The 11,841-nt window shown below is 34.8% G+C and overlaps 3 protein-coding genes across 3 annotated transcripts; 2 read left to right on the forward strand and 1 right to left on the reverse strand.

Moving 5' to 3' along the window:
* Positions 1-1,136: 1,136 nt before the first annotated feature.
* On the forward strand, positions 1,137-3,166 carry LOC141668041 (S-norcoclaurine synthase 1-like). The gene is made up of 4 exons (XM_074474724.1): positions 1,137-1,653; positions 1,752-1,996; positions 2,282-2,609; positions 2,728-3,166. Exons 1-4 carry the CDS (start codon positions 1,393-1,395, stop codon positions 2,977-2,979), a joined length of 1,086 nt encoding a protein of 361 aa, XP_074330825.1. The 5' UTR covers positions 1,137-1,392; the 3' UTR covers positions 2,980-3,166.
* Positions 3,167-3,424: 258 nt separating this feature from the next.
* Positions 3,425-5,344, forward strand: LOC141664840 (S-norcoclaurine synthase 1-like). The gene is made up of 5 exons (XM_074470795.1): positions 3,425-3,434; positions 3,935-4,167; positions 4,286-4,530; positions 4,659-4,986; positions 5,068-5,344. Exons 1-5 carry the CDS (start codon positions 3,425-3,427, stop codon positions 5,299-5,301), a joined length of 1,050 nt encoding a protein of 349 aa, XP_074326896.1. The 3' UTR covers positions 5,302-5,344.
* A 138-nt stretch (positions 5,345-5,482) lies between these two features.
* LOC141668843 (ribose-phosphate pyrophosphokinase 1) lies at positions 5,483-10,391 on the reverse strand. Its single transcript, XM_074475870.1, has 8 exons — positions 10,070-10,391; positions 9,590-9,754; positions 8,988-9,236; positions 8,755-8,898; positions 8,504-8,671; positions 7,648-7,717; positions 7,167-7,248; positions 5,483-6,171 (listed from the first exon to the last, which is right to left on the reverse strand). The coding sequence occupies exons 1-8, from the start codon at positions 10,190-10,192 to the stop codon at positions 5,991-5,993; spliced, it is 1,182 nt and encodes a 393-aa protein (XP_074331971.1). The 5' UTR covers positions 10,193-10,391; the 3' UTR covers positions 5,483-5,990.
* Positions 10,392-11,841: the final 1,450 nt, after the last annotated feature.

Below are 11,841 nucleotides of genomic sequence, written 5' to 3' on the forward strand. Positions count from 1 at the left end.
AAACTTTGTTTATCAACTTTTTTATATTATAATTTAAAATATTTGTCTTAATTTTAATTTATCATTTCTTTATTGACTCAGCTGGTTAAAGAGGGGATAACTATCCTCTTGGCTGCAGGTTCGAATCTCACGGGAGGAGAATTTATGATTATGCCTCCTGAGTCAGAGCCTGTTGCAGGCTATTGCGTGAACCCATAGGGTTTACCCAGTGCGCACCCGAAGGTAGCGGTTGCGGGTTATCTACGATAAAAAAAAAATCAATTTTAATATGATTTGATTTTAAAAATATGAGATATTACTAATGTTTTTGTATATTACGAATTAGTAGATTTTTTTTTAAAAAAATAAAAATAAAAATACATGATTATTATTTTTTATTATATCCAGTATTCTCGCATAATTTCTCATTCGGGTGAGGACTGGAAAGGAATAGAATCTTGGTTCGGGGTGTAGGGTGGGTTTGGGGATCAGATAGCACTTCGTGATCCCGAAATGACCCAATGCATATCCCTATAAAAAATTACAAGTATTTTTGTTATAATAGTATAGTTTTAATTTTTTTAGTAATTAAGTTTATCTACCTTAAACTAAGTATGTAATATCAAAATTATCGGGGGTGAGCGAGAATCGAACTTTACGATAAAAATAAGTTTTCATCACTTAAGTAGTCTATACATTCGAAAAGGAAAAAATAAGAAAATATAGTGATGACCTTTATGTCATCTCATTTTCATTGCATATTTATTTATCTAATTTTTTATGAAATGTAATTAAATTAATAAAAATATATTATTTATTTTTACGTAATTAATGTATGAATATAAAATAGAGTTAAAATAATTATTTACTGTATTCAAAAATTAATTTCTTATAAATATAAATTCGTTTGAGATAATATTTCGATATAAATCGAGGATTGTTAAGCTAGTTAAAAAATTATAGGGCGTCTAAATTTACTAGATCCGCTCGTGTGTGTGACAGGGTGTATATTTAGGAAAAATAATTAGCTCAAAAGACAGGAAAAATAATCTACAACTCAAAAGGCAGACAATAGTAAACTGCAACTTAACTCTTCTAAAGCTACATTTTATTTAATTATGTAACGATGTAGTTGATGACAATGACAAATCCGGGTGGTATAACGTCAACTGGCATCTTCCAAACGGTGGTGTTTAACAGTTAGTATTTGTATAAATGGATTCTCCTGATATTCTTCAATGAAACAATATCTTAATGGCACCACCTCGTTAGACTCAGCAGAAATAATATCTTAATGGCACCACCTCGTTAGACTCAGGAAGTGCAAGGCGTAAGTGAAGAGAATAGAAGAACGGCAATATTTATTCCAGTAAAAAAAAACCCCCGAGGACTTCAATTGTTAGAGAAAACAAAATGGTGAGTTCTGAGGGTGTTACCGGTACTGCATATGGTGGTTCAATTCCAGTAGAGAATGTGCAGTCACTTGCTTCCAAGAATTTGATTGAAATCCCACCTCGTTATGTACGAGAAGAGTACGAATCAGATGAATTGCTAGATGATGAGGCCTTGGAGATTCCAGTTATTGACATGAACAAGTTTCTCATCGGACAATCTGAATACAAGTGTGAACTGGAGAAGCTTCACTTGGCATGCAAGGACTGGGGATTCTTTCAGGTAACATTTATGTAAAGTTATATGATTTCTCAAGAAAAGTTACTATCAACTTTATAAGTGAACATAGACTATCTGTACTATTTGTGATGATGAAACAGATGATTAATCACGGGGCACTGGAGGAAATCGAGAAAATGAAGGTGGTCGCAGAAGAGTTCTTTAAGTTGCCACTGGAGGAGAAGATGGTGTGTGCTCAGCTACCACACAGCATTGAAGGCTATGGACAAGCCTTTGTTCATTCTGACGATCAAAAGCTAGATTGGGCTGATATGCTCTTTCTTATTCCACGTCCATCTTCAACTAGAAACACCCAAACCTGGCCCAAAGCTCCCTCTTCGTTCAGGTATACTTAATCAAGCTGTTTTTCCGATCATATCAAGAAGATTTAAGTTTCTTTAACCTCATGGAGCTTTAAGCCTCCAAATATAAGAAATACTAATCTTTTTTGTTTTTCTAGTACCTAAAATTGGTCATTCATTTGACTCCCTTAGCTTACTTTAACCATAAAAAGAACACTCTTCAATTTTCTAAAACAGCACCTTAAGCACCCATGGCTGTTAACAACATCTGATCACCTAATATATGGTTGATTTATGCTGTTTTTTTTTCAATTATATGTCATTACCAGACCAACATTGGAAGAGTATTCAGCAAAGCTGCATAAGATTACAATCAACCTCTTGAAGTTAATAGCTGAAAACCTTAAAGTTGAAACCGAAAGTCTCACTGGCAAGTTTGATCCAGATGGTGGTCAAGGGGTGAGAATGAATTACTATCCTCCTTGTGTCCAAGCAAACAAGGTTTTAGGCCTCACTCCACATTCCGACGCCACTGGGCTAACCTTGCTGATTCAAGTCAATGATGTTGAAGGACTGCAGATTAAGAAAACCCAAAAATGGGTACCTATAAAACCCATTCCTGGAGCAATAATTGTCAACATCGGAGACATAATGGAGGTAACTAAAAATCTAAAATGTATTTTTAGCATTATAGAGTATTAATGATGACAACTCTGGCCTCTTTGTTTACCTATGACTTGAATTTATGTGCTATAAAGAAATTATGAAAATGCAGGTATTCAGTAATGGAGAGTATAGCAGCATTGAACATAGAGCAGTTGTGAACAACAAAAAAGAAAGGCTTTCCATTGCTGCATTCCACAGTCCAATCAAAGATACTTGTATAGGTCCATTACCGGAGCTTGTTCAAGAAAATTATCCAAAATATAAGACCATAAGGCATGAAGAGTTTATAAGAATGGTTGTCAGTCGTCAACTTGATGGTAAAAGCATTTTGGATAATCTGAAATGTGATCAGTTAACATAGTAGCCTCGTGGATATCCCTCTTCTCTCGGTAACAAGAAACTAAAGGTTCTCGGTTTGGGTGACAGTGGAAGCATAAGTATTTGAAATTATATATAATTGATAAAAGGTCTTGTTACCTGTAGTCTTTCCTCCCTGTCTTGTTATAATGCCTTTTGGCTAATTTTATGTAATGAAATAAATCTTTCATCCTAGACTTACTATAAATGAATGAAGTTATTGACAGTTAATAATAGATCAAGCTCTTCATGCTTCATACTGTATAAGTAAGTATAAGTAAAGTAAGGATCATAAAGTTTGGACTATAATCTTTCCGGACAAACGGAGCCTCAGTGATATACGTTCTACAGTTACACTACAAGAGTACATATGCAAAACATTACCACTATACAACAGAGTTTCTGTACAATGATATCACCAATATCATTGATTGTTTTTCATTGTTACAATGACTTCAAGTATGTCAATTATTTTAGGTCCCGCGCTTAAATATGTGTAATGTGATGTCAACTTTAAAACAACCCTTCTAATTCTGGCCAACTGATCAGACTGTTTTCTTGTTTATCTAAAACAGGGTTACGTTACCTATGATTTCATCGACATCTCTTAATGAAAAGTATATGTTAGAACTCACTAGAGAGTCTCTAGCTTGAGCTGTAGCAAGTTTGGGTTAAGCAAACCTGTTTCCTTCATGAGCTTCAACTATAGGCTGGTGTAATTTGTAAGATACAAAAGAGTAGGGGACAAGATTAATACCATGGTATCGCGTACGTAAGCTTACTTATTTCCTGTAGAAATTAGACCTTGAAAAAACAAAATCCTCGACTGTCAAACTAATCCCTGTGGGGACCTCCTAACTATATATAAAAGAGAGAAGAAAGGAGGAGTGACATTGCAAACTGCAAAGAAACCAAATGAAAATGGAGAGTTGTGACTTGTGAGTGTGTTACTGGACTAGATTCTGGACGTGGTTCACTTCCTGTAGACAATGTGCAATCACTTGCTTCCAAAAATTTGAATGGAATCCCCCCTCGTTATATTCGAGAAGAGGCCGAGTCCGATGATTTGTTAGACAACAAGTCCTTGCAGATACCGGTCATTGACATGAACCAGCTTGTCGTCGGGCAGATTGGATACCAAGATGAAATGAAAAGGCTTCACCTGGCATGTCAAGACTGGGGCTTCTTTCACGTAATTGTTTCAATTATTTAAGTTTCTTTATGGCGATTATATGGTCCTACTTACTATATACAGGCTGCTAGGTTTTCAAGGAATCTAACTTGTAAATGTCTCTCGGTAAATGATGCAGTTGATAAATCATGGGATACTGGAGGAGATTGAGAAAATGAAGAAGGTGACAGAGGAGTTCTTCAAGTTGCCATTAGAGGAAAGAATGCTATGTGCGCAGCCACCAAATTGTTCTGAAGGCTATGGACAAGCCTTTGTGCTTTCTGAAGATCAAAAGCTTGATTGGGGGGACATGCTCTACCTGCTTCCACTTCCGGTGTCGCATAGAAAGATGAATCTCTGGCCAAAAACTCCCTCTTCTTTCAGGTATTCTTTTCCTTGTTTTGCAGAGTATCACCACTTTCTGCAGGTCATTTTTTTTTCCCAAGTTCTGCAGATTATTTTTTGATACAGACTACTCTTTGTTAAACATACTGTTTTGCAACTATCATCAGGCCAACATTAGACGAGTATTCAGCAACGCTGAAAGAGCTTACAAACAAACTCATAAGTCTAATGGCTGAAAACCTTAAAGCCGACCCTCAGAAACTCACCGCTATGTTTCATCATGATGGTACGCAAGGGATTAGAATGAATTATTATCCGCCTTGTACTCAACCAAACAAAGTTTTGGGCATCGCTCCACACTCCGACACTTCTGCACTGACGTTGATTCAAGTGAATGAAGACATCCATGGACTCCAAATCAAGAAAAACCAGCAATGGGTGCCCATAAAACCAGTTCCAGGTTCTATAATCGTCAACATTGGAGACGCCATGGAGGTATATATCGCACAAATATATAGACTATATTTATACAAGATATTCAACATTTGTGATTGATATGGATATAAACAAATGCAGATATTTAGTAATGGAAAGTACAGAAGCATCGAACACAGAGCTGTTGTCAACAATGAAAAGGAAAGGATTTCCATAGCTGCATTTCACAGTCCGAATCTAAGCACAGATATCTGTCCACTGCCGGAGCTTGTAAAGGATAACATGTTCAAGACTGTAAGCCACCAGGATTTCATAAAAATGGTTTTCAACAAGACACTGGACGGTAAAGGCCTCTTAGATCAACTTAAACTGTAATCACTTAAACTTAGATCAATTCAAAGTTGTATTGCAAAGCCAAGCTTGTTCGAGTAATAAAACGATGTAGTTAGCATCCTTCCAAATTTGTACTAAAACTATCAACATCTAACTTAAACTTTTATGATGATCATTTCTAGTAGCCTGTTGCTATTATCAATTTGAAAATATCTGCTAGGCATAAAAGCAAATAACAAGAATAGTTTCATCTTTTAAATTTTGTAACCTGGCTGACTTTGTGCCAATTTGGCTGTAGCCAAGTTGCCTGGAAAATACCATCAAACCGTGATACTACAATTACAATAAGCAATATGCTTGATAAACTGCAAATAGCCTGACTCGACTACCCATCATTGTTTGCCAAATACTAAAATCTATCAAAGGGTTATAGTTTAACCCTCAACCAAAATCAGACAACTTATATGTCAAATGTTCTTATATTAAGGGCTATAAAGGTGAGAAACAAGAAAAGATGTAGATGAGCATTTATGTCCCTATTTTCCCCCATCCTGTGTATGTTTTGAAAAACCAATGTTCCAAATGTGTTTTGAATAATGGATGGATTAGGTTCCAAGTACTAAATATCTGAAGAAGGCATGCCAGGCAAGGTTTTAAGTGACCCTAGAGATATGTCAGAAAGAAAATGCTGAAACATCTGATTTCGGTATTCTGGTAATGAAACTGTCACTTCACTGAAAGATACTGCTGACAGAGCAATCATCATGAACACGCCAAATGGTTTCTCCCAAGAGATTCGCTACTGAAAGAACAGTCAACTGCGGGAAGTAGTTCTTGTCTGGTATCGGAATTGTATTTGTTACTATGACTTCTTGAAATAGGCCACTCGACAACCTTTCAACTGCAGGAGGGCTGTACAGAAAAAAAAATTGTAAGTACAAGCGAACATAACAAACATTATTTGCATAAATTGCCCAAGAGAATCCTTGACAGTTCACCAAACAAGGGTGGGCGGCTACCTCCATTTCAATTTGATAGCATACACATAGTGCTGTTAACCTACACTTTTTAATACTTGTAGATGACAAACGACGAAACATATATTGAGTACATTTTTGACAATTTCTCCATGGCCTCCATTTTTCTGTACTAAAATGATACCATGTAAACCAGACTCTTATTTCACCTCGGGTACCCATGTTGCAGCGTCGGACACTCGACACTCTGGAGATGGGTACAGAGACTTGACATTTCATTTTGGGCTAAAAACATGCAAGGTTTTTAAATTACTGCCATATCAGAAACTTACACATAAAGAACACATTAAGATGTTCTAATCTATTAAGTACGAATAATTCCAATTATCTAAACTAGTCTAATAAGTACGAATAAACGTTATCAACCAAAGGGTCTAAATCAGTAACATAAACACAAAATGGATGCAAGTAAAGTGCTGACTGATGTGCATTGGGATATACTATAAAGCAATATATGTGAGCATGTGACCTAGATATATGACAATTATTGTTTGGACCTGTCTCAAAAGTAATATAGATATCTTCTTAGGACATAATAATAGACAGAACTCCTATACTTTATGCATCACATGAAACTAATTATACTGCACGTACTAGACAAAATATCATGATAAATGAAATTAATTACAGTAACGAAATAACCCTTCCATATTGATCAATGCAAAAGAGACAACAAAGATGTTATTTGATCTTCCACCAAAGCAAAGTTCAGCATTTAATTTAACATCGGTACACATAAAAGTGACTAATGCCCTCTATAAAAAGAGCAAAGATGATGAACATATAGATCGGCAGGGTAGGGGCAAACAATGAGTTAATACATCTAGGGAAAATATTACTGGTATTTAGCAACAAATATAGAATCGTTACCTAAAAACAGCATGAGTGCAACATGCATAGACTTCCCTGGCACCCTCTTCATGCAAAAGAGCTGCACCCTTGGTGATAGTTCCTGAACCCCAAAGAAAGGAAGATTATATAATAATTGGTGCTATAGGTAATTATTTGGAGCTCAGAAACACCAAACGTTATGCAAAATGACAATGCTTTTAACAAGGTACTCGGTTGCTCTACAGATAAGCTAATTTGATAATATCAAGAGTTTGAAAAGAAAGTTTTACAAGTACTGACAAGCAGAACAGGCTGAGAAAGCAGAGACATCCAATTAAAAATCTAATGCATGTAAGATAACATGATCTAATAGGATTCCATAGGAAACAAAATTGTGTTCTCACATATTGAGATGCAAGTTGACACTTTCCAATTTTCTGTTACCTATAGTATTTCCCATCTTGTTTTACCTCTAGTATTATATATATAATCCAGGGTTTAACATATAAAATGGACTCACCAGCAGTGTCAATCATGTCATCTAACATTACTGCAACTTTTCCTTTGACATCACCGATCAAATTCATCACCTGCAATATGACAGGATGCCATTGAGCATTTAACGGGACATCTAATTTCAAATAAGAGTAACAAAACAGATGGATTCAAAAATTTCCATAAACTGAATATAATCAACAAACCTGCAAATCTTAAAAGCTATTATGTATTGTAAGATGAGAAGTCATGATGTACCGATCTGATGCATATTTTAAATATTCACGACACTATATACTAGTCCAGTATTTATTCTAAAACAATTCTCACTTGAATTCTACATAAAATATTTTTATTCAGGATACCTACTTCACCGTCTCCATAGATAAGCCCACTTTCTCGAGGAGGAATCAGTTTGTCATCAGTGTCTACTAAATTTGAGGTCTGAAGCTACTTACCCCACTTAGATGTTACATTCTAAATTAAAAATAAAGAAAGCATTAATAAATCTTGAGGGGGGGGGGGACGAACTACTGTATATGAAGATGCAGCTCATTAAACTGAACTATGATTGGTCAGGCCTACAAGTTGAATGGAAACGAAACCAAAGTCTCTATTTTCTTAATAAATAGCCCTTAATCGGGACCAATGCTTCTAAACTGAATATAAATTAGAGGAGAAAACGATTTGTACCTTAGGTCAATACACAGAACGAGCATAAAATGTGGATATTAAAGGTAAAACTGTATTATAAACTCTGAAAAATATATTGTATTCCACGAGCAAAAAGCATACAAAATTTTCCTAGCATATAGTAATAGAAGTCTACTAAACACTGTAATATTGCATATTTAATAGCAAGGGCATTGCTCAAAAATCACCTCAGCGATATTGTGCCCATGACGCCTTTTGTCCACGATTGCTAGAGGGGCGTCAGATAGCTTTTTGGCAAAGGCACGTGCTCTTGCAACTCCTCCAACATCAGGTGATACAACAACCAAATCATCAAAAGATATTGTCTTGCTGGCAAGATAATCAAGAATAACAGGCTTTTGCCAAAAAAGAAAAATAATCATTAGTTAACAAAAACATTAGCTGCGTAGATAATTTAATACCTTTATGGACTAGTTACCTGACAATATACATGGTCCACGGGAATATCAAAATAACCCATGGACTGCCCAGAATGGAGGTCACAGGCGATGACACGATCTGCACCTGACATAGTGATAAGATTTGCTACTAGTTTGGCAGCAATAGATTCACGACCTTGTGTCTGAAATATAAACATAAATTCGCAGTTCAGATGCTTCAATAACCTACAAAGCCTTTTTATAGTTTCACTATTCACTGGACATAACGTACCTTTCTATCAGCCCTGGCATATCCGAAATACGGTATCACTGCAGTGATATTTTTGGCTGATGCCCTTCGACAAGCATCAATCATTACTTGAAGCTCCATGAGGTTCTCATTTGCAGGGGGAGAGGTGGGCTGAATCAAGTAAACATCACATCCTCTAACACTCTCTTGAAGCTGAACATAAGTTTCACCATCAGCAAATCGCTTCACATTAACTTTTCCCAACTTGACACCCATGTACCACGCGATTTCCTAAACAGTAAAATTAAATTGGTCAGTAACCGAATAAAAAATATATTAATTACCCTAATTACACGCAACCCAGGAATTCTTCAAAGACAATACTACTATCTAACTAAATTTCTCCCTACTCCTCAAGTTCACGATACAAAAAATAGAGCATTATAATTTTGTAAGCAAAGAAGGATGCAATGGACAGGCGGCCATATAATACATATCAGTTACTAGCGACAAAAAGAAATGACAAAACAACCAAGAATATAACTGCTGATTTAATACACAAACCATACTACAAAATTTGAACCCTTATGAAAAAAACACGACAAAAGGAAACCCTGTGTAATGCCAACATCATGTACACTGACCTCAGCAAGAGTAGGATTAGCAGTCCCGGAGAATATCTTGAGCCTGGAATTAGCTGGAACGGCACTTGCAAGTCGCTTATTAGGCAAGAACTTAGGTAGAATTCCTTCAGTATTAAGAGTAGGCACAACAGGTCTCCCATTCACTGATTCACCAAGCTCACATTTCTAACAAACAAAAATCATAACAATAAAACTCCACCACAAACATCAACAACACAATTACAGCATCATACAATAAAATCAATTAATACAATTATATATACAATTTCATAATTACAGTATATAATGTATTAATGTACATTGAAAAACATTAATACAATTCCACAATTTAAACCCTAAAAATCAAAGCTTTTTATTTTTCATCACATTACAGTTCATTAACACATAAAATTACAAAACACACAAAAAAGGTGGAATCTTTAAACATCAAAATGCTAACAAAACAGAGGAAACGTATAGATACGGCGAATTGATACGTACGACGGAGAAACGAGGACGGGAGTCGCCGGAGAAGAGAGCGGCGCCGGGGCGGCGGAGAGAGAGCAACGACGACGAAGACGACGTAGAACATGAAGGCGGAGCTGGAATAACAACAGAAGCCATTATTATAGGGTTTAAGAGTGTGTGAGAGAGAAAGTGATAAAAGGAGGGGGGGTTGTTGTTTTTGTGTGTCGCTGGCTTTTATATTTGTGAATTGGCGCTTGCTTCACTGCTTCGGATTTTATTTCCTAGGCGGAGAGGTGGTAGAATGTGGAAGAGCTTAAACGCTGTCGTTTTGGGAGTGGAATGAGTTGCGTTTTTGTTCCGAGTCAAAAGAAACAAGGTATCTGATTCAGATTTAGCAAACAAAAAGTATTTGATTCACCAATTATATCCACTGGAATAAAGAAAAGTATTTTATTATTTCGGGATTAAATAAGTGGAACGTTACGAATTTTTTTTTTTATTTCTCAAATTTAGAAATGGGTATGATAACGTATTATCGGTAAGTTTTTAAAGATAATAATACTCCTGAAAAGATAATCAAGGAATCTGAAATTCAACAAAGATTCCAACTTTTTCCTGTTTTTTTTTGTCAAAAATTGAAGTTTGAGCAAGTTTCTAAAGATAACGGATTTTTATCTGCAATTGAAGTTTTGGAAGCATATATTAAAAATAATTTTTAAATTTTTAAATTTAAATACTATCCCCAAGTAAATAAGTGATTCTCTTTTTGAGAGTAAGTTTTCTTGAATTTTGTGAAAAAAATATATTTTAAAATATCTTTATTTTTGACGCAATGCTCGTTTGTTCTCTGTAACTTTTTTTAAAATATAGTATATCTTCTACTTCTTTAATTGCTTCTATTATTTCTTTTCTAAGAAATAAATGGAAACTTCAAAATGCTTAATATAATGTTCGTTTGGAAAATCTTAAAACAAGTAATTTATGACGTAAAATGAATAAGTGACTTAGAAATCATAAGTAGATAAATAATTATAAATTATATAATTATTTGAATAATTTTACCTTAAAAATCAGATTTTTTATTAAATTAAATTAAAATAAATTATTTTTAAACAATCAACTTAATTTGTGAATTTAAAATTAAAAAAAAACATTTAAAATCATATTTTTTAAAATTAAAATTATTAGAAAAGTGAAAAAAATTAAAATAAGTTGCGAGAAAAATACGTCGTTACCAACATTTAATTTATCAGTTTATAAATTATAAATTTCAAATAAGTTGAATCGACCGGATAAGTATTTAGGAAGTTATAAGCAAATAAGTTATTTTTTAACGTATATATATACGTGTATATATATATATAACTTTTCTAAAGTATAAATTTTAAAGTTTTTTCTCTATTTTTGTGACAGTATTTTCTCTCTGTTTTTATGACAGTATTTGAATCCTTATACACTCAAATTTCATCAAGTTGTTCTTTGTTCTAAGAGTACGGTTGAGAAATGGCACAATCAAAACAATCATTGGATGAGTAATACGCTAATCTTACGCTGGAGGATGAAGAAGAAGGGGGTATTGTAATTGAGGCAAATGATGTCATAAGGTCGAGACAGACTTTTGTTCTGGTGGGGAAGTTCTTGACGGAGAAAAATGTGAATTTTAATGCTATGCAGAATGTTCTGGCACCTATATGGAGACTAAAGGAGGGCATGGAAATTCATGATTTAGGAGGAGGTAGATACTCATTTGTGTGTTATCATAAGATGGATTTGCAGAAGGTCATATATGGTGGACCTTGGTCGTT

This window comes from Apium graveolens, chromosome 6 (genome assembly GCF_009905375.1).
Source record: "Apium graveolens cultivar Ventura chromosome 6, ASM990537v1, whole genome shotgun sequence".
Classification (NCBI taxonomy): Eukaryota; Viridiplantae; Streptophyta; class Magnoliopsida; order Apiales; family Apiaceae; genus Apium; species Apium graveolens.

What these genes read in the sequence shown, in the direction of transcription:
- LOC141668843 (XM_074475870.1), bottom strand. Translation starts at nt 10,192, where the DNA reads ATGGCTTCTGTTGTTATTCCAGCTCCGCCTTCATGTTCTACGTCGTCT. An exon ending in CCCGTCCTCGTTTCTCCGTC is followed by an intron (nt 9,755 to 10,069) that starts GTACGTATCAAT and finishes TTTGTTTGTTAG; the next exon opens with AAATGTGAGCTTGGTGAATC. An exon ending in CTAATCCTACTCTTGCTGAG is followed by an intron (nt 9,237 to 9,589) that starts GTCAGTGTACAT and finishes TTTACTGTTTAG; the next exon opens with GAAATCGCGTGGTACATGGG.
- LOC141664840 (XM_074470795.1), top strand. An exon ending in AAAACTCCCTCTTCTTTCAG is followed by an intron (nt 4,531 to 4,658) that starts GTATTCTTTTCC and finishes AACTATCATCAG; the next exon opens with GCCAACATTAGACGAGTATT. An exon ending in ACATTGGAGACGCCATGGAG is followed by an intron (nt 4,987 to 5,067) that starts GTATATATCGCA and finishes AAACAAATGCAG; the next exon opens with ATATTTAGTAATGGAAAGTA.
- LOC141668041 (XM_074474724.1), top strand. Translation starts at nt 1,393, where the DNA reads ATGGTGAGTTCTGAGGGTGTTACCGGTACTGCATATGGTGGTTCAATT. An exon ending in AAAGCTCCCTCTTCGTTCAG is followed by an intron (nt 1,997 to 2,281) that starts GTATACTTAATC and finishes TGTCATTACCAG; the next exon opens with ACCAACATTGGAAGAGTATT. An exon ending in ACATCGGAGACATAATGGAG is followed by an intron (nt 2,610 to 2,727) that starts GTAACTAAAAAT and finishes ATGAAAATGCAG; the next exon opens with GTATTCAGTAATGGAGAGTA.